The sequence below is a fragment of the Artibeus jamaicensis genome, unplaced genomic scaffold (assembly GCF_021234435.1).
Source record: "Artibeus jamaicensis isolate MK-2021 breed Jamaican fruit bat unplaced genomic scaffold, CSHL_Jam_final scaffold_833, whole genome shotgun sequence".
NCBI classification, from domain to species: Eukaryota; Metazoa; Chordata; class Mammalia; order Chiroptera; family Phyllostomidae; genus Artibeus; species Artibeus jamaicensis.
This window is the reverse complement of record NW_026522056.1, coordinates 23,716,215-23,738,386: the sequence shown is the minus strand read 5'-3', so window position 1 is coordinate 23,738,386 and position 22,172 is coordinate 23,716,215. Positions and strand designations below refer to the sequence as shown.

Sequence of the window (22,172 nt, the reverse complement as noted above, 5' to 3'; positions counted from 1 at the left end):
TGGGATGAAAGGATCACTCCCAGCAGAGTGTTAAGTGTCCAAACCAAGCCCCTTGTATGCAGCTTTGATGAGGGGCTCACTTCTCGGAAGCTCGTTTTGTGCCTTTTGTTTGTGCCTTCCATGCAAGGCATTGGTCTCCTAGGTGTTGTGTTTAGGAACTGGAGGAGCGAAAGATGATTTTACAGCGAGGTTGCTAACTGCCCATACACCGCAGATCTGGCCTCCGTGGGTCCGACCCAAGCCATGGGGTGGGTTGCAGGCACTGGAAGCAGTTCCAGGCTCCTCTCTTGCCCCCTCTTGTGAAGAATTCTGGCCTGCCTGCACGGAGGTACCATAAGGAGACGGTCTGTCCGTGTCAGACGACGGGGACATGGCTGACCTCATTCCCTTCAGCACAGGAGTTCCACAGACTAGGGCTTCGTGTACCCAAGGAGGAGAAAGACGGCCCCCCATTCCGTGCCTGGCAGCCATACTTATGTTGGAGATAACCTTTCCATTTTTAGTGGCTTCTATTTAAGCAACCAAGTTTTCATAGCCAACTTACTATCAATGTACATAAGAATGTTTATAAATTATAATACACTTGATAAGGATCTTTGAAAAAAGACTTTATTTACTTACTTGTAGACAGAGGGGAAAGGAAGGAGAAAGAGAGGGAGAGAAACATCGATCGCTTGCCTCTCACACCCCTGCCACCCTGGCCTGTGCCCTGACTGGGACCTGAACTTGTGACCTTTCAGTTTGTGGGACGTCCCCCAACCCACTGAGCCACACCAGTCAGGGTGATAAGTATCTTATTATCCTAAGTTAATCTCATAGATATTTACTACTTGAAACTTTCTGGACTTGTCTGGATGCATTTCTCATGGAGAGCTGATAACAAAATATTATAATGAGAAATTAAATTATAATCAGTGGGGCATTTTCTCTGCATTTCTAATTCTTATTTGCAGCTCCTGCTCTTCTGAACCTGGCCGGAGTGAAATCTTGGGGCACCTGTGCCCTTCTGCCAGCGTCATGGCGGTGAAGTGCCTCAACAACGTGGCTTTTCCCCTGCCTAGTGTCCCGTGGTTTTCAAACTGTACGTGCTAGACAGGATCTGCAGGTGAAGTGTGAACTCAAGACGGCATTGTGTACATTAGTTGAAAATGGTATCACGTTGCCAAACGGTAATAAGCCTTAGGGGAGCTCCGTGTTGAAAGTACTCAATTGAATGCTGCAATTTCCCACCACAATTTAAAAGGCCTGCAGGCATGCTCAAGTCCTAGCTGGATCCTTCAGTTAACACTCGGTAACATGACCCCAAAGTCTCATTTACATCACAGCAATTAAAATATATTCCACATTACATGTTTACTGCTATACACTGCAGAAATAATCCAGGGAAATGCGGCTGTTTTCCAAAAATGAGCATGGAAATCTTTACGTTCACGATTTCTTCTTTGTGTAATGGTATCCTCCTTCCCTGTGTCTGCACCGAGGACAAGGGGGGTGGTGAAGCAGGAGAGGCTGGGCTGGGAGGAGGAACGCGGTGCAGACTAATTACAACTAGTGGCCGTTATTGCCTGGTGACTCTGGGGATGTCAGGCTAGTAGTCTCAGGCTCCTAGGTGACAGGTGTCCATTAATCCATGATGCAAAATAATTATTGCAATCAGTGCTAATTGGCCACCTACTGGTAGTTCAAAGTAGAGGGACCAGAAATTAAATGAGCATTACAATACTACACCTCCCGGCTGCAGAAGTGCCGCCCCGAGTCCAGGGGAGCAAGCTGGTCCCCACTCGGAAAGGTGATGGCAGAGGCGTGTAGCTGTCACCTGAGGAAGATGCTTATGTACATTAGAGTCCTTTTCTTTCGCGCGCCATCCAAATTAATTTTTGAATCCTCCTGGTATAAGGTCATAACTATAACTAAACAGGTCTCATTTAATGAGATGAATTGCAAGTGAAATTGTTCTTTAAAGCAAAGCCACAGCAGGCAAAATTAGATCATATTTTCTCAACGGTGAGGACTGACTACATTTTAGTAAAACTTTTTTTTTTATTTTGTTCCAAGATGCATGGACCAAATCGACTTACTGCAAAGTGTTAGGTGGTTTAATATTTGTGGAGTAACCCCAGTTCACTAGCTTACCTAAAAAGTATGATTTTTAACAATGGTCTAGAATACATCATCAAGGTATGACATACAGCAGCAAAAATCCAGCTTCCCCACTTGGCAAGCAGTCCCGGGAAACCAGGGACACGGGTTTTCTCTCCCGGCCTGTCGGGACCCTCTGGCCGGCACAGTCCTTCTGCAGTCTGGAAGAAACTGGAAGAATCCAGCCTCCGCAGACATCCCAGGAGGCAACACATTTCTCTGCCGGGGAGGACCGTTTCAGTCCTGGGCCCTGGTGTAGAACTACCGCTAGTCACAGCAGGAAATTGGTGCTGCTGATGGGGCCACTGCTCCCAGGGTCTCGGTGTGAGTCACTGCCAGGGTCCTCTTTAAGCAAACACAGCCCCCTCCTCGGGCACTGGGCTGGGCAACAGCTCTTGCGCCTCTGCAGGTGTCCTGACAAGGCCACCTAGGGCCACCTGGGTCTGGCCAAGTGTACCTGCCTTGTACAGTTTTTTATGAACATTATACATTATGCCCAGATTTGTCTTTGTGATATGAGTCATGCAGGCAACCCTGACGCATTGGCTATACTTTTTCTATTTGAACTTGACTCTCTGGGAGCACCTAAAGCCACACTATTTGAGAGGCTCATGCATACGCCCTTCAGGCCTGGGACTAACCTGGAGATGTCAAAACACGATATTCCTATGTGGGACAGACCAAGTCAAGCATGTTTATATATCCTGATAGCGTCGCACGGAAAGTTGTTTCAAAGCAAATTAACGCCACAGAAGAAAACTATGAAAACGAACCGAACCCTCCAGAGTAAATGCACAGACCGCACGCCAGACTGGCTGTGAAAATGCCCCTCCTTTTCCCACACCTTAGAGACTGGGCCCACACCTGCCCGGGCCCCTGGGCTCCCCTTGGTGAGCCGAGAGGGTTTCCACAGTCCCCTGGGAAAACCCAACAGTGGGCCGGAGACAAAGGCGTTTTGAACCCCTAAAGAAACTCAGAATTGACCTGTCCCCCCTAGAGCGTCCCACCTCCAGGAAGGAGTGGGGACTGGGGCTCTGGGTCCCCATGTCCCTCCTACGCCACAGGGAGGTCAGTGCTGAACCAGAATTTCCTGCTCCCCAGGCCTCTGTGAAAAAAGGTGTCGCTTGGCTGGTTTGGTGCTTTTCAGACTGACATGAAAACCAATCTGCTGGGCTGGAGACAGAGGATGTGTTTATTCTAGTAATTTTGCCTGTGGGTTACAGAGGCATGAATAACTACTGTTATCTCCTAGTCCCGAAATACTTGTGGGTAGTTATCAGGTCTCTACCTCATTGTTACTAAAATAAACCTCACAGAGGTCTTTCACTCTAGAGACTCTTAATCAGTTTCATTGCTGATCTCAAAAGTCCTTCCTGAGTTTGTCTAGGGCCTTCTACTACCGAGACATAAATATTTGGATAACATTATAGATGAACTCATTTTGATGGTATCGGTGTGGGAACTCTTTTTTTTTCTCATTTAATGACATAGCATTTCTGAATAAGCTCATAAAAATTCAAAGCCCAAATTCCATTCAAACATTTTTAGCAAAATACCAATTTCACTCCAGATGTATAATCCTTTTGTTCATTTCCCCCATCCCCGCTCCCTCAGATAAGCCTAATGACACTGACATTATTCTTGGACGGTGGACAATGTTTTTGAATTTAATTAGAATGAGGGGTTCTTATCAAATACATAGTAGGTTATATGCCAGTGGCTGTGCTTTTAAAACTGTATTTCATTTAATCGTCAAACTATCTCCATAAAAAGGATATTGTCATACGCATTTTAGAGAATGAAATACAGGAAACCAAATCTCAGGGAATTTAATAACCTGTCCAAGGTCATAAGTCACACAAATTGTGAATCGTGGAGCTCGGCTTCAGACAGAGAGCTGTCTGCTCAAAACCTGCCCTGTGTTTGCTCCCGAGGTGTGTCAGTAATGGACTTTTTTCTTTCTCTTTTTTGGTTAAAAAAATAAGAGTAAGAACTTCTTGGTTCTGAATTGTATTTCTGTTTCTCTCTTTTCTCCCTCCTCTCTCTCTTTCTCGGGTCTGTTTTCTTCAGTGTAGACTTTGTGACCACCAGACTTTTTCCACACAGTGACAAAAACGCAAACAGGCTCCTGCTCTCATGTTCCCGGATGAGCAACTCCGCATTCACGGGTTTTGAGTAGGCACGTTCCCAGGAGCTTTCTCGAGTGCCCTGGACCTGACCCTTATTGACCTGAATTAGGTCACAGGTCCATTCGTGAACCAATCACTGAGATTCTGCACAGGAAGGGCCTATGCAGTTCCTTAACCCCCAGATAGGGGGCGCTCCCCTTGAATCCCTTGGAAACCAATGCAAGAGAGGGGCATTCATTTGGAGAAATACGGGGCATACACAAAACTTGGCAGTACCAGGGTGGCGGTGCCGGGGTGAGCCACTCTCCTCTGGTGACCAAAGCAGGTGGGGTGGGAGACAAGTCCGGGGAACTGGGACTGAGGCTTCCTCTGGAGCAGAGGTCACCAGCAGCTATCACGTGTTTCCTTGTCTTTTTCCTGAAGCTTGAAAATGTCTCCAGGATAATTTATCTATTTAAGTCGGCCTTGAATTTTCCACCTCTCTTACTGCTCAGTTGAATTTCTCTTGCCTTTTCCTTTTGTCTCCCTGGTCCTGCGATCTCTGTAAAGTTAATCACCACGGTGTTTTCAATAGCACGACCTTTGTCGAGTTTGTTAATCCTGGATCTGTGGACATCCTGACACAGTTGGTCAAACTCTTTGCTGCCATTTCTGTCTCTTATCGTAAAAAAATGTTTTCTTTTATTGCTTAAATTCCCTTTTTGTTCTAAGGTTTGGAAGTAGAGTTGAGTGGTTAAAAGTACAGATTTGGAATTAAAGTAAATGTGCTCCAAACACATTCATCTACTTCCAGACGAGGGTAGAAATCTGTGGATCTCTCTGGGCCTTAGCTCTCTCCTGTGAAGTGGGGTTTGTAATCCTTACCCAGCTAGGCTGTTGTGAGGATTAAGTGAGGTCATGTAAGTAAAGCACCTGGCATATTTTAAGCACTCAATAAATAATCAAGATTGAAATTAATAATTCATGGAGGAGCTTTTATGGCGTCTCTTCAAGAGGGGACCGTGCCCGGCACTTAGGGAAATAGTATTAGCTCTTCATCCAGGAAGGTCCACCCCTTGTACACGGTGTTCCCAACTGTCGCCGGGTCATCTCTGAACCACTTTATGGTACAGCGAGCTGTAGCTGTTTTTAAGCCATCGGGAGCTTTGCTTTTTTTTCTCTTGTTATGACTAATGTTTTGAGTTTAGAGTTGATGCTACCCAGATCTTACAGTTTGGCACCTTTTCAAGGGAATGCATGCATGGCACCTCTGGTTGTCCGACTTGGAAATTTGTAGTAGTGTCTCGTGTTTCCTCATGTTGAAGGGAGTAGGCAAGTCTGCGATGCCATTTAATCAGGACAGTACAGGAAACGATGTCCAAGTCGTCTCTGGTTTTTTACCTGGTGTATATTGAGGGCCATTTGGATGACATACTGTCATCTACATGATGCATTTGACCTGAATAATATTTTTGGCAACATTTTCAACAGCCTGGCCCATGGCGAAGCACAGGTGAATTAAGTGTTGGCCTCTGTAGTAAGGGTTCCAGTTTAAATTACTGTAAAGATGCTCAAGTAAATAGGGTGGATATTGGCTGGTTCCAGGCAGACAGGCAAACTGAGGGAGATGATTGATGCTTTACACTCCAGGTCTTCTCATCTGTATTGGGTTCTAGAGGACCTTGGCCATCAGTTCTAAACCTGGAGAGCATGGCCTTCTCCCTCCGTGAAATGCATGCCATTGTAACCAGAGACTAGGTAATAACTGTACTAGCAAATGTTACTGCTATGTATGTATTATATTACTGCTGCCCAGAAATTTCATCAGCCAGAACAGAATCACTTCTAGTTTCAAACTATGCAAACGAATTACTTTCACTTTAAAAAATAAAATGCACTTCCACCTTCCATTGCCGGGCACATGAGCCCCATTATCCATATTTTTCCTCTGATCTCTTCCGGTGTCTTTTCCTTCTCCGTATAAATAATTTGAAAAAATTTTAATGATTTGATCAGATTTAAGCCACTTTTCTTATAGCCCGAGGCACTGTTCTATATCTTTTCCAATTAAAAATTTCCAGCATTCATTTATTCGGCAGCTATTTCAGTGCATGATCCTATTTGTTTCATCACCCAATTTTGCCTATTTGCGGTCCACGATCAAGGATGGAGAAGAATTCCGAGTTTTAAAACAATAAGCTTTCTATTTATTATTTATTCAAGACATCTTTACTCACATGAAAATGTCCGCAGTATGTTAAGTAAGAAGGGGTTGCAAGATCATTTCTATTAAATCTGTACACGGACACGATACATATGTTTACACCCATATTTGCATTGAAACATTCTGAAATAGGTTGAGTACAATAATTTTAATGAGTTCGAGGGCACCTATTTGTATTTTCTGGTTTTCACAAAGAACAAATATCACTGCGTAATGCACGTTTCAGATGAAGGGAAGGCAAGAACTGGGGTGTGCGTTCCGACTGAGTTTAGGGGCGGCCACCTGCTCTCTGTCTCCATCTTCACCCACCCCACCGGTGGGCTCGAACCAGCCCCTTCTTGGTCATTCTGGACTCTCCTTTCCACCTGTCCCACGCTCCTGTCTGCACTCTCCACCCCCAACCCCGCCCCAATCCATCCACTTCTCCAGATTGCTACTGCATGACAGGCACCCTAGTCCACGATACCCTGGGTGGCTGCAAAAATCTGCCTCCAAGTTTTCCTGCTCCCACTCCAGACTTCGGCCAGGGAGTGATTTCCCAATTGCAAATGCGGTTGATCGTGGCAGTGCCCCATTTAAAACTACCCGAGGGTGGTTTATGGAAAGAACAGTATTGAGAGAACATGGGTGTGACTCCTAGCTGGCCCTCGAAGCTGTGCCTCGGACCCGCAGGTCCCCTCTGGCCTCAGCTGTCCTCACTCACCATCCCCTAACCCTGCTGGCACTTGGCCATCGAGGTTAACTTTTCTTTTAACGCGTGTGTGACTTTCTATTTAAGCGTGTTTCCTGGAAGCAGCATATAATTTTTTTTACTCAATTGGAAAATGTCTGCATTAAGTGGGCATTTAAACCATCTACCTTTGAGGTGATGATTGGCCTAGTTCGGTGTAAGTCTATTATCTTCCTGCTCGTATTCGATTGGTTCCCTCTGTCCTTTGTTCTTCTTTTCCTACCTTCGGTGGATTAGTTGAATACTTTTTATGCTTTCATTTTTTTATGATCCCATTGTTTCTTTTGTGGTGGGCTTACTAGCTGTAACTTTTTGCTTTATTTTAGTGGTGGCTTTAAGGTTTAAAGTCTACACCGTTAGTACGGCACAATATCCCTTGAGGAGGTATTATACCACTTCGTGTGTAGTATAAAAACCTTGCAACAGCAGACTTCTGTTTCTCTCTCCTCTCCCTTTATGCTACTATTGCAATACGTTTTAGTCACACATATGTTACAAAACCACCGTAATTAGGACTTTCTTTAACCAGTCATCTATCTTTTAAAGAGATTTATATAATAAGAAAAATATCCTATGAATGTAATCACGTAGCTGCCTCTCCGGAACTGTTCACTCCTTGGTGAGGACCCGGATTTGTAGCTGATGTCCTTTGCCTTCTGCCGAGAGGGCTTGCATTGCATTGCATCTCTTTGAATGGGAAAACTGGTGGTCAGCTGAGTCTCAGACAGCTACTTTGCCTTGATTTCTGAGAGAGAGTTTCACTGGGTATAGAGATCAAGGGTGACGGTGTTTCTTCCCAGTACTTTAAACACGTTTCCCTGCCATCGTGCTTATGTCACTTCCAGTGAGAAACTCTGTATATAAGGTGCCTTTTTCTTGTGTCTGCTTTTAAGACTCTTTAATGGCTGGTTTTGAAAATTTTAACGAGAATCAAATGGCTTGGTGTGATTTTCTTTACTTTTTTTTTGTGCTTGGGGTTTGTGGACCTTCAGAGATCTGTGGCTTTGGAGTGTTTATCCAATTTGATCGTTTTTCAGGTATTATTTTTTAAAACTCCTTTATGCTCGATCCTCCTTGTTTTCTCCTTCAGGGACCCCCCCCCACCTCTCCATCGGCCTTTTGAAGTAGCCCCCATCTCATTTAAGTGTGTATTCTCTTTCTCTGTGCTTCTTTTGTGTAGTTTCTATGACCGTATCTTTAATTCACTAACCTTTTCTTCTGAGACTTCTAACCTGCCATTCACCCCACTGGGTGCATTATTCACCTCGGACGTGGTGGTTTCATCTCTAGGAATTTGACTTGGGTCTTCTCTTTATGTCTTCCATGGCTTCATTTAATTTTTGAACGTATTGGGTGCATTTATAAAAGCTGTTTTTGTGTCTTTGTCTATTAATTCTAATACCCACGTCAGTTCTGAGTCGAGTGACTTGTTCTCCTTTTTGTTTTGCTGCTTCTTGGAGTGCTAGTGAACCTCCGCCTGAGTGACCCACATTCAGATTTACCATGCTGAACGCTGGATATTTGTGTATTTCTCTTATATTCTTGACCATTTTATGGGACAGTTAAGCTACTTTGAAATAGCCCCTTTCCGCCCTTGCATTTAAGACTTTTAGATGGGACCAGAACCCTTTTTCATTTAGTGCTACTTATTCCCCACAACCAAGGCAAGACCTTTCTGAGTCCACTGCCTAATACATTGTAAGCTTTTGCCAGTCTGGCTCATGGAAACAGGCAGTGCTCTTGGCCTTGTGTGAGCTCTGGACACTGCTCCCTCTAAGTTGTGGTCCTTCAGGGGGCAGTTTTGCCTCTAGAGCACAGCTTGTAAGGGTCGAAGGAACTTTTTGTTGACACGCCTAGGGGTGCGACGGGAATCTCGTGGGTAGAGGCTAGAGACGCTGCCCAACCGTGGGACGGCCACCCCACCCAGGAAGGAATTTTTTCAGCTAAAATGTCCATCAGGCCGAGGTTGAGAAACTCCACTCTAAACATTTCAAATCATTCTTTCTCTGGCTTCTAGCGATCTCACACACGATCAGCCCCGTGCTGAATTCCCAGGGAGGACCCTCTGCGGACCTCCAGGGTTCTGTCGCTGCACAGCTCCCTTTTCTCCAGCACTCAACCCTGCGGGGTCTTCTCCCCTGATCTGCCAGGCTTTCGGCTCCGGCTTCGTACCTAGAAAGTCCCCTGGGCTCTTCCCGACCTTCCCTCTCCACGCTGTCGCCTGGAAATTCTCTCCAGGCAGCGGGCAAGGGTAATCGAGGGCTCATCTTGTTTGTTCCCCATTTCTCAAGGTTCCCCATCCTTCATCTCTTCATGTAAATGTCTTGAAAACTTTGTTTAATGTGTGTTGTAGCTATTTATACAGGAGGGCCCATCCACTATCTGTTCTGCTGTCTTGCCTGGAAGCAGAAGCTGACTTGTGTTTATTATTGCTGTCAAATGATCTCTTTATTTCCTGTCCTGTTTAGGGAAAGCCACCTGCTTTGTTTGAACCCTATCAACCACTAATTATTTACCATATGTATTTTCTCTTTACCTATATATTCTCAGCAAGCATGACTTTCATTATTCATATTTCACTCCTCTTTCCCTATATTTCTTTTCAGTTTTGTTTGTGCTTTAACTTTGTGCCTCAAACATGATAGCCAAATTCATGTGCATTGTTCTGTTTGAAAATGTAAGCTCTAATTTTACTCATGCTTGACTTCAGCATCACAAAAAAAATCACCATGATATGATTTTATTTTGGGGCTCAATTATTTCAATTCTTTGATTTGTAAATTTGCCTCAGGAAACAAAATTTCTGCTAAAATGAACAATAGCAATTGATTTCCTCTTGTGCTCAATCTAGCTATTCAGGAAAGAAAACACTTTGAGATTCTTATGGTCTACAAAATTGTATTTACTGTTTGATGAACATAATTGGTAATAAATCATAAATACTAACTGGGGGAAATATGAGTTGTGAATAACAATAGGCGACATTCTTTTACTATTGTGTATAAAAAACTTAATTTAGATCCTTAATCTATTTAAAATATGTTGGGGTAATTTAGCGTTTCTCTGAAGTCTGCTTATTTTGTGGTGTGAGGTTTTCCAAACCATGTAAAGTTAGGAGAACAGTGTATGCAGGAGTCATTCAAGGTAACAGTCAGAAATGCGTAATTTTTACAGAAAATAAATAACAACAGAAGCATGAGTGATATCGACCAAAAGACTACTTAATCCTTTGGGTCTGGCTGTTTGTTTTTATTTCCGTTGCTACATAGACACATAGGCTCATGGAATTTTAGAAGTACAGATGATTTTAGGAATGTTTATTGTAGGCCTCATAAATTATAATCATTGGTATCAAGGGTTTAAAGACATTGAAAGTCCAATTAAAATCAGATTACTTCTGAAAGTACAATTTAAAAAATGTTTCTTTGGAATTAGGAACATGTTATGAAACAATGTAATAATGTTGCGTTCTCTAGCCAAGTTTCAAAGTGCGTTTAAATAATATAATGTGCCTGAAATGGAGGGTGCCGTCACCAGAAGTCTGATGTCCCAAGGCCAAGGCTGCCTGACCACTCCTTCGGTCCATCAAATACATCACAAGAGATTGAGAAAATGCAAATAACCACGTCCTAGAATTTAAGACTAGTCATGGTTTCTAAAGAAGTCCCATGGTTTTCAACTGAGTTGTTTTTCAAGGAGCTAGCGATAATTAACCAAGTCGGTTTGATACTGTAATAGACTTGCTGTCTGCCGGTTCAGTCAAAAGGGTTTGGCCAACTTTCTTCTTAATAGTTTTCCTTATTTTTCAAAAGCCCTGCCCACTGGTGCAGCTAAGGTCCTGTTCATTAAACACTTTATGCTAAACAGCCGCACAGTGACCCCCTTCTTGGTGCAGGACTGTGGGGTCCTCATCACAGCGCGCCTCAAGCAGCTGCATTTTTTAACCTTCTCATCTTCAGCCTCGAGGGCAGGGGATGACTGCCTTTTGAAGTCCTGTTGAACTCATTGACTTCCCTGGGAGGGAAGTCAGGGGTTGCAAACGTCACAGTCTAGATTAAATCCTTGAAGAGTCTGGACGATGTCCAAAAATGGAAAGAGAGATGCAAAGGACTTTGTAGGGTTTGAAATCTCTAAGATCAAAATGTCTTTGTCTTTGATGCTTTATTTGAATACTATATCTTGATTTATCATGGCATTTCAGAACTGCTCTGCAATTAAAGAAAACGCAGATATTTGGTGCTAGGGATGTCCTATAAAGCTCCAAAATACCTAAAATGGTCTTTCCTTCCTAATTTGTAGCATTGGATTGGTACTGATTTATACACATTCATAATATTACCGTGAGGAGGCATCTTTACTAGTGATGATACATGTTCATACTACTGCGTTGAAGAACTTCTTGTCTCACTTGCCAAACTGTAAAACAGTATCGTGGACTATATAGAAAAGGGAATACTCCTAACATTCATAGATCCGAAGGGACAAATAAAGACAGAATGGAAATACGAATGGTCTAACTCGGACTTCGGCAAATCTTTTTTATAAAGAGCCAGAGAATAAATAGTTGGACTTTGCAGACCCTGAGGTCTCTGTTTTAGCTTCCTAAGGCAAGATGTATGAAAGCAAGGTGTGGGCAGAGCCACGCTCTCTCTGGGGTTCCAGGGGAGGATCTGTTCCCTAGCTTCTGATGGGTGCTGGCAACCCCTGGCATTGCTTGGCTTGCGGCTACATCACTCCCATCTCTGCCTCCGCCCTCGCATGGTCCGCTTCCCCGTTCGTGTGTATGTCTCTGCATCCAAGTCTCCCTGTGCTGTCTCTCACTGGATTTAGGACTCGCCCTCAGCCAGTATGACCTCAGCCTAATTTGATTATAACTTCAAAGACCGTATTTCCAGGCAAAGTCACAGTCACAAGTACTAGAAATTAAGACTTCAACTTACCCTTTTGGGAGTCACACTCCGATTTTCTATGGTCTCTGTTACAACCAGTCAAAGCTGCCCTTGTAGCATGAACACTGCCAAGGACAACACAGAAGGAAATGCACGTGCTGTGTCCCGGTAAAACTTTACTTACAGAAGCAGGAGATGGGTCCAATTTGCTGGAAGACTAGAATTCAGCAGTCAGTGCCTGGCCTAAGCAAGTGAGGCAAAATTGCAGCAGACACTTTGTTTAGAAAATGCAGTTTTCCCTTGTGTCTATTGTGTGGCCCATGCAGCCCAGGATGGGTTTGGGTGCAGCCCAACACAAAACAGTACATTCACTTAAAACATGAGGGTTTTTTGTTTTTGTTAGTGTTTGCGTACTTCACATGTGCCCTAAGACAACTCTTTTTCCACTGTGGCCCAGAGACAGCAAATGGCTGGACACCCCAAAGTATAAAACTGCATGTATAAGTGTATATATGGAAAACTTATTTTAAAATAGGTGTCAACTTGGGACAAAATAAAAAATGGAACTTTCATAGGGATCTAAACCCTAAAGCTCTATTCCTAAGAATGCATGAATTATTATATGTTTTATAATATCTGGTTTAATACAGAGCTTTTCATTATCATTTAGTTATTATGGTCTACGTGGACCTTCAGCCAATAAGATGAAGACAGCTTTGGAAATAAGATGTGTGCTGAACGCAGGCATATTTACTCTATTAGAAGAATGTATCTGTTGAACCCACCAAATGTACACTCTGAGAGCACAGGGACATTGTTTTACTCAATGGCGTGTCCTCCACACATAGAAGAAAAACCCCGATATGTCAGTTACTCAATATACATTTGTCTCAAATAAGTCATTTGCTAGAATGAAATGAGTAAATTGGTGTGCTGTTGTTTTAATCCTATTAGATAAAAATAGTCTCTGTCGCCATACCTTAAAATTATTTATAATCTTAAATTGAAAAGAAAGCTAGAATAAGAGAATTCCAAATTTTCGAGAGGATTAGAAGAATTTGTGAAGAAAATAATAAGGGTCATGAATGAGAAGGGGTCCATGGATGATAATGAGATTTGTGGAATAGAAGAAAACATAGGGAAGTCGATGCATTTCAACGAGCAAGCTGAAACATTAGCAACTACTGCGCACAGCCCAGCCATTTCCATAGCAGAATGACGTGGACTCCCTCTGATGGAACCCGTTCCCGGCCACATGGGTGGGAAGGGGTGTAGTTTGGTTGCAGAGGAAGCAAGTGGAGCAGCCCCAAAACGTCCAAACAGAGGCCCTGGAATGCTGTGGACATTCCAGCTCAGAGAGGGTGGCCATGCTTCTTACAGCGGGATGGAAGGCAAGAGTTTGAACATGAAAGGCACAGACCTTGGAACGTCGCTGAGAAAGAACCGAGACTCCTGCAACATAGAGGGAAGCCAAGCCGGCCTGGGCGAAGCAGATCCAGACTCCACGCCACACGCATGTTGCAGAGCCATGTGGTTTGTATGATGACAGCCGAGGACGAAGAGGACACAGAGGAGACTCAATGGGGGAGAAAATACCTAAACAGAAGTCACAGCCCGAGGATGTAGAAATAAAGAGAAGACACTCGGCCACGTGTAGTCATTCGTTCCAAGTTGATGATGGAATCACTCCCAAAGAAGTGGAATTGAGGGGAAAAGGAGTAGGGGGAGGGCAGGAATATTGTTGGCTGAAGCCGAGGCCTTCAAGGACATTCAGATGAGAAGGAAAGACAATGAGAATTTAAAACAAAGGAGGGTTGTTCAAAAATGCCGCCAGCTCGGGGCAACTGTCCCTCCGTGGGGCCCCATATGTTAGGCAGCTGAGCCTGTCTTCCCACCCTCCCGGTCAGTGCAGCAACTGGAGAGAGGGAGTTACTGGGCTCAGAGACGCAGTTTGCCTGTGGCTCGTTCCAACTTCATCTTCTCCCAGCAGTTGCAAGAAAGCAGATTTCTCAAAAGAGACCTTACAGGCAAGAAGGGGCTGGAAAGAGGTATTCCAAGTCATGAAATCCAAAGACCTACAACCAAGATTGCTCTATCCAGCAAAGCTTTCATTTAGAATGGAAGGACAGATAAGGTGCTTCTCAGATAAGATCAAATTCAAGGAGTTCATCATCACCAAGCCCTTATTATATGAAATGTTAAAGGGACTTATCTAAGAAAAAGAAGTTAAAAAAACATGAACAGTGAAAGGACAGCAAACTCACAGTTATTAAGAACCACATCTAAAACAAAAGCAAACTAAGAGGACAGGTAGATCAGGAGCAGAACCATAGAAATGAAGATCACATGGAGGGTTAGCAACAGGGGAGTGGGAGGAGGAGAATGGGGGAGAAGGTACAGAAAATAAGTAGCATAGACAGTAGATAGAAAATAGATGGGGGGAAGGGCAAGATTAGTAGGGGAAATACAGAATCTAAAGAACTTGAGACACGTGTTCATGAACTAAAGGGGGGGAATGGTGGGGGGATAGAACAAATGTAATGGCATAATTAATAAAATAAAAAATAAAGAAATTACCCAATCAAATTTGCCACTTGAACTGACTCAAATGTCGATATAACACTGATTAAATTTATTTCCTAGAGTGGGAAATGCATTTCTAGGAAAAGATTATGAGAGAAGAATCCACTTTTCCCACAATCCAGAACATTTTGGTCCTTGAAACATGAAAATCGTGCCCTTTGAAGGAAAAGTCTGGAAGAATAATACTATGTTCAGTGCATTTGATAAAGTTTCTGTTCTGAGAGGCTCACAATGTGTTACTGCTCTTTTTTAAAAAATGAAAATAATATATGTTTTTGTAAGAAAAAGAAAGGGCATGTATTTATCAATGAAGGAAATGCTACAAGAGAAAACTTTTCCATTGTGGAAAATTTAACAAAGATTGAGGCCATTTTTTGTTTGCTGGGGGGGTTTGTTGTTGTTTTGTTTTGTTTTTGTATTAATGTGAAAAATCAGACACGGCAGCCTGAACAAGCACCCAACTCTCACAAACGGGAAATATGCCTCGACTGACAGTGAATACCAGACACTTTACACTCTCGCACACATTTTCACTTCTTGTCCAAAGCGAGCTTCTTAGAGACGGGTTCTGTTCAGCGTCCGCCCTTCTCCCCAGTCGCGAAGGCTGGAGCCCGGGTTCGGTGCGTGCTGTGCTGACGCCCTGCCACCCTGTTCTCTTTGCAGGGAGGCCGATGACGGTGGCAGCGTGAGCATCCCCGGCGCCGCGTGGGGACCGATGAGGGCCCGGAGGGAATGAAGCATGGATGCGAAGGAGCGTAGGCCCTACTGCTCCCTCACCAAGAGCAGACGGGAGAAGGAGCGGCGGCACACCAACTCCTCCGCGGACAACGAGGAGTGCAGGGTGCCCACGCAGAAGTCCTACAGCTCCAGCGAGACCCTGAAAGCATTTGATCACGACTCCTCCAGGCTGCTCTACGGGAACAGGGTCAAGGATCTGGTTCACCGAGAAGCGGATGAGTACAGCAGACAAGGTAGGTCCCTGTCCAGGAAAACACGCCTTGCTCAAGGGGTGCAGCTCTTGAGTTTCCCCCCTCAACGTGACATGATTATTTTCTCTGGTCGATGTCCTGTCCTCTGACTCTGATTTGGAGGTGAAGTGATCATTTATTATTCCACATTAGAGGTAGAGAATCATGTGCAGGCACAATGAGCCCAGACTCAGGTACTGCAGCTCCACATTCTAGATGTGAGGTCGGTGACTCTGTGCATGGTTCAGGTGCATGGGCATGAACTTGAGACCAGGCCTCCAGGGCTTCTCATGGTCCTGCGAGGACACTCACAAACATGGTTTTTACAGTTAGAACTGGTGCAGGAAGAGCCGGAGCTGTCAGTGCGGAAGCCGGTCTTTCCCACATAAGAGCCGGGAATTCTTCCTCGGATCACCCAGTGATCCATCCTGCCCAGCTGTGGCGTAGCCCTGGGCATCCCTGTGTTCACACAAGAGTCTGATTGGAGGGTTCCACTAGCTCTCTCCCAGGTTACCTGGCACTTGAAGGTTATACCTTCACACACCCCAGTTTCCCAGTGTGGCCCACTATGGGGTGGTGGATTGCATACGTCTGTTGAATGCTCTTACACTTCATTCTCTGCCTGCATATTCCATCAGTGACTTCTGTAACTTCACAATCCTAAAATGACTGCCTTCCATGCTTGGAGAGAGTGGCTTACTTTAAATTAAACGTACATAGTTGCATTTGGTTTCTTCTAATACAGTCTTGAGTTACGGACAAGATTACTGCTAATAAAAACAAAATCCCCTGACACTTGCATTGCAGTCGATTTACAGAGAACTTAGCATCCCTCAGCTAATTCAATCAGGAAACGAAGGGAAATCAATTAAACTTCAAACATAAAGCGTATATTCATCCTTTTCCGATCGTCTTATAGGCAGTGTGACTAACGGTTTGATATCGGGCAGGAACAAATTTAGGAAAAAGGAAGAATGCAATAACTCACTGAAAAGTTTGAAAATTTTCCACGGTTCCTGTCTTCTCTGCCTCGTGATGACAGTGTGTGCTCACCTAAGCCAGTTTACGTCGAAGCAAACTCATCTGATTTGCTAAACAGTGAATTTTTTCCTCCCCCGAAGCGTGCCTCATTGCCAGGTGTCAAATTTTATGAAAGGAGGCAGCACAGCTTAAGATTTTTAATCTAGTTTTTGAAGGGGAGATACAGAACGCATATTTCAGACATGCGATCTTGGTGAACGGACTTTATTTCACTGGGTATAATTCTAAACCCAACTTTTTTATTTCATATTATCTACTCATCGGGGTATACTTTTCACCAATTTAAAACACAGCGAGTTGTAGAAATGCATGCAATCTGAACCCAGTGGAAAGTCTTGCTTTTTGTAACAAAAACAACTGCTTAGTGCCCTGTTGGAAGACGATTAGAAGAGAGAGAGCACATGAGGTGTGATGCACCGGGGAAGCGCATCTCCACCCACCCCCCACAGGCAAGCAAGCATGCATTCAGTTTGGCAGAGTAGAAGACGCTTAAACGGGTTGAGACTGAGCTGAAATTTGCACCAGTGCAGAGATGGCTGTGGATGGAACGGCCATCCCGTCTATGCAAACCCCAGAACTTAGCTCTTAGGGGACCAGACAGTATTCTCACTCTACTCCCTGAGAATGAAAAGGGGCAGAAAAGACAGAGAGCAAGGCACCTGGTGGAGCTGGAGGCCTCTTGTCAGGAGCAGCCGCATGGGGTCCTGAGAAGAGGTTTAAGAGCAGACAGAAGTCAAAGGCAGAACCACAGTTCACTGGACATGTTCATAGTCAGAATGTATGGAACACCTACATAGAATATATTGCTATTGGTAGCCAATGCACACCAGTTTCGCACTGCACCCCAGGCAGTGGGCTAATAAGCAGGTATGTGCGCTGTCATTTAACCCCCACGGCCACTTCTGAAGAAGGTCCCAACAGCATCCTCCTGTCACAGACTGAGACGGCCCAGGCTCTCGGAGGCCTGAGGCCCTGTGACGGAGCGGGCACTTGAACCCAGGCCCTCTGTCTCTAGCACCCAGGCTCCTCCCCTCTGTACCATGGCCAAAGCAGAACACAGGCAGCTCAGCAAAATAGCTGCCCTGTGGTTGATCAGGGGCTGTTCCAGCCGATGCCGACGGTGCGGATAGAGAGGAGTGAGGGACCTGGAGGCGTATTTAGGAAATAAGGTCGATGGGGTTTTGCGGTTGGGTCAATGAGGTGGAGGGAGAGGGCAGCGTGGCCACACTTCCCCTTCCCCACGCAGTGACACGGGCATGTTTGCAGCCGGAGCAGTGAAGGCAAGTCTGCAGGCAGACCATGCGTTTCCCGAGCAAGCGCGATGAAAAATCCTCCTCGGCTTTCATTTTCTTTGAACCTGACAAATGTCAATTTCTCCTGCCTGACTGTTATGCCGTGGGATTAATTATTTAATTGACAAAATGTGCTTCCTGCCACAGCTCCTGACATCATACACATAATAAAAATGAAAGATTAAAAATGTTAATAGTAGCCAAAGACCTTTGAAACGATTCCAGAGAATCATGCTAATTTAGCTTCTCCATGGAGTTTTGAAACAACCTGCCAGTCCTAAATCCACTTATTCTTTGAGTGACACAGGAAAATGCGGCTGCAGTTCCAGGAAGGGGGGAGTAGAGACCCCTGTTCATGCAGGGACATGAATTCAAATCCAAAAATGTGGTGTTTGTATTTTTATGGACCCGTGTTATGTAATCCACTTGGTGTTAATCATCATTTTTATGGCGTTCCTGGCTGTTACCTTTGGGCACTATGAAGCTGAGCAGGATCCCATTTTCCCAGGCACGTGGAACTGGACTGGGTCTCACATGGATCTCCTTCTCTTTAAATCTCTTTGTATGGTTTATTGGGTGATGGAAACAGTTTCCCTCTCGGCAGCTGTGACACTCCGTAGATGTGACGGAGTTAGGGTGACAATGGCTTCTTTTGCATTCTTGGATACTATTTTCTTTGAGTCATCCTTGAAGAGAATTTATCCTGTTGGCCCTGAGATGCGTTTCTTATGAAACAGCTGTATGCGATCTCCCCACAGTTCCAGAGAAATGATCAAATAAAATACCTCCTCCCCTGGCCCATGCACCATGGCGTCGCCTGTAGTGTTTTTAACCAAATGAGAACACTTTTCAACTCCAACAAGGAACACAGTCTGTGAGGGTGAATTTGGGAGCAAGATGACATCTGGGAATAAGAACTCTTTTGTCCCACAGACTGTAAGCCTGAACAGAACACCTCAGAGCCGGTGTCAACCCAAAATGTGGTGACCAGTTAGTCATCGGGGCTGGGGTTATGAATTTCAGGATTTTAAACGGAAAAGACCATTTAAAATGAAGAATCATTCATTCTTCATTTAGAGAATGGCAGTGGGGAGGGAGGTTATGTGTTTTTAAATTTAAAACACAAATAGCATTATATTACAGTTATACATACCTGAAATAAAAATAGAAAATAAATTAGCAAAGTAGGGCAGGAAAGAAGGAAGACAGATGGGCAGAGGCAGGCCCCCTGATGTCTGAGCATGGCCAGCCTCGGGTCTTCCCCAGCAACCTGCTGCCACAAACTCTCCTACTGCCTCACGGCTGCTCTGGGATTTGCCTCCTCTTCCTCAGTGCCTAGCCTCCCCCAGCTACACACATGGCTTCTGCTCCTTACCTCATGCCGTGGCTGGTCCAAGGCCAGGTCCAGTGCAGCTTGTGGGGAAGTAGATCCTCAAGCCCAGATTTCTCACTGTCACCGCTCCCCAGAGGGCTGCATCCTGGTTCCAGTCCCTCTTCCATACAAGTATTTCAGGTGCTGGGCCCTCCCCTTACCGAGGACAACCCCCTTCCGGGAAATAAAAGGGCATCAGAGGGACGGTATGTATTTCCCTGTGCACGTGTGTCCGGGATTCTGGCACAAGGGGGGCCCAAATGATGCCTTGCATGCCCACCCCCTGCCAAAGGCTTGCCTCCCCTGAGCTGAGCAGTGGTCAGGGGTGCAGATGAGATCTAAGATCCAGGGTGGGAGGCGGGGATGATTGGGTAGCGGGGAGTGAGGGGGGAGGAAATGAAGACAACTGTACTTGAACATCAATTTTTAAAAGCTAAATAAATAAATAAAATTGAAGAAATAAGCACACACACAAAAAGAGCTCTATTAGGGTCCTGAAGGACAAAGGCAATGTAGGACCTTTTTCCTCAATGGGAGCTCTGAAGTGGAGGAATCACAGCGTGAAGATCAGAAAGAACACTGTGGCCTGGTGGTGCCAGAGAGAAGTGGACTTGCCTTCCCCGTGGGCCTTCCTTCAGCTGGTGTCTTGCAAGAGCACCTGGCTTCTCTGGCCCCTTGGAAGTTTGAGAAACCTACCTGGATGCATTTCCTACACTCTGGTATCATGACAATGTCAACTAAGGACACTAGGGTATTGAAAGGCTTGTCCCTGGAGTCTCACAGGATTCCGTACAGTTTCTTAGAGCACCGGGAAAGCAACAACCTGCTTCATGGCACCCAGCATCTGGGAAGGGGGTAGAATATGAGACAAACAGACAGGGAAGCACCTATTGGAAATGAGCGATGGAGATGAGAGAGGAAAACTTGAGCCAAAATAAAAATTATATGAGTACTTACAGAAAAGTACATGCCAGAAAGAAAAAAAAGCAGCAACAACAGAACCAACCATAATGGCTAAATGCCCTTTATAGGATTCCAGAAAAAAACAAAAAAGTTACTTTTCTCATTATATGGAAGAAACAAATAAGACTAATGACTTTCTCATCTGCAACAATGGAAGCTAGAAGACAATGGGATAACATCTACCAGGAGACAAATACTACAACTCAGACACTCTATACACAAAAGGTATTGTTCCTCTCTCAGAGTAAATGTAAAGTACTTAGGAACTTTGCGAAGTCTCAGAGACCGTATCACCAGTGTATACCATCTAAGGAAGCAATCGAGAAGTGGTAGGACTGGAGTCAGGAGTCAGCATCCCTGCTGTGAAGAGGCACAGAAACAGTGATAAGTAACCAACCTTGCAGTATATACACAGCAAAGCCAGAGTAGGTCTACAGTTGTGAGTATGCAAAACACAGAGTTTATTCTTGTAACAGTATTTATTCATTATTGTATTATTTTCCAGAGGAAGAGCTGTAAAGCTGCTTTGGCCCCACCCCGTATATGCTGTTGAACCAATCCCGAACGATGACGACAGAGCAGTTAGAAATGTGTAGGAAGTACCCCAAGGGAAATCAGAAAAAACAGTCTACAACCAAAGCCTCTTACCCCTCACAGCAGGATCCAGCAGTTGAAGGAAGGTGATAGGGAGGTGTTCCAGCATCAAATGTGAAAAGGGAGAGGGGGAGAGTTATGGAATAGAGCTGTAGTGCAGGGAAATCATTGCTATCTTACACTCGTATAATCATGAAAACATTGTATTTGAATATGAATGCCAGGAAAAGGAAGGTAATCATTAGTGGAATAAAAAGACCTACCTAATTAGCAGGGGGAAAGGGGAATGAATAGCAGGCTGATCAATTTAGCAAAAACAGCTTCAACGGAAAAAAAAGGAAACAAGGAGAATCATGAATAACCATAAAAGAAGATGGAAGAAGTCAAATCTACTGTGTGACATGTTACTTGGAAAGTAAATGCACTGAATTTTGACAAGAAAAAGATTCAGTTGGTTTATAAAAGTTATTGGTTATTTATAAGAAACGGACTTAAAATGGTAAAAAAAATGGCTGAGGATAATGAGATGCTTTCGGGTGCACAGTTCTACAACACATCATCTGGATAATGTACCGTGTGTTCACCACCCCAAGGCAAGTCTCTTTCTGTGTCCATTTATCCCCCTTTATCCTCCTCCACCTGCTCCCATCCGTCCTTTCTTCGGATAATCACATACTGTTGTCTGTGTCTACAAAGTTTGGGTTTTTCTCTTAATCCCTTCATCTTTTCATCCAGTTCCCAAACTCCCTCCCCTCTGAGAGCTGTCAGTCTATTCTCCATATCTATGAGTCTGGGGTTTTTTGTCTGTTTATTTACTTTGTTCATTAGATTCCATATATAATTTAAATCACATGCTACTTGTCTTTCTCTGACTGGCTTGTTTCACTTAGCATAATAATCTCCAGGTCCATCCATGCACTGCAAAATGTTATTAACCCCAAATGTCACCCCAATAAATTCAATTAAAAAATGAAAAAAGGTATTTTAAAAAATATAAAATCAGAATAATGAGCTAGTAAAGCTCTATCAAGTAAATATTTCAAAAATTGGGAATGGCAATTTTAATATCAGTAAAGATGGAATTTCTAATTAAACACAAAACAGGATAAAGAGGACCATTGAGTAAATGGTAAAAGACAGAAGGATACAGACTCTTAAATTGTATACACTAAACAATATAGTAGCTAAATTTATAAAGCAAAAACTATTTTTAAAAACTCTGTTAAAATACATTTATTGTGGGATGCTTTGTTCTGCCTCCTTCAAAAT

At 44.2% G+C, this 22,172-nt stretch overlaps 1 protein-coding gene across 2 annotated transcripts in view; it reads left to right on the top strand.

The window, feature by feature from the left end:
- TENM3 (teneurin transmembrane protein 3) overlaps positions 1 to 22,172 on the top strand; it is a 558,635-nt gene that overhangs the window by 130,333 nt on the left and 406,130 nt on the right. For both annotated transcript variants that reach the window (XM_053659855.1, XM_053659853.1), the window contains exon 2: positions 15,337 to 15,644. In XM_053659855.1, coding sequence (XP_053515830.1) covers positions 15,413 to 15,644 — 232 coding nt within the window. In that variant the 5' untranslated portion in view covers positions 15,337 to 15,412. The remainder of the gene's footprint in view (positions 1 to 15,336; positions 15,645 to 22,172) is intronic.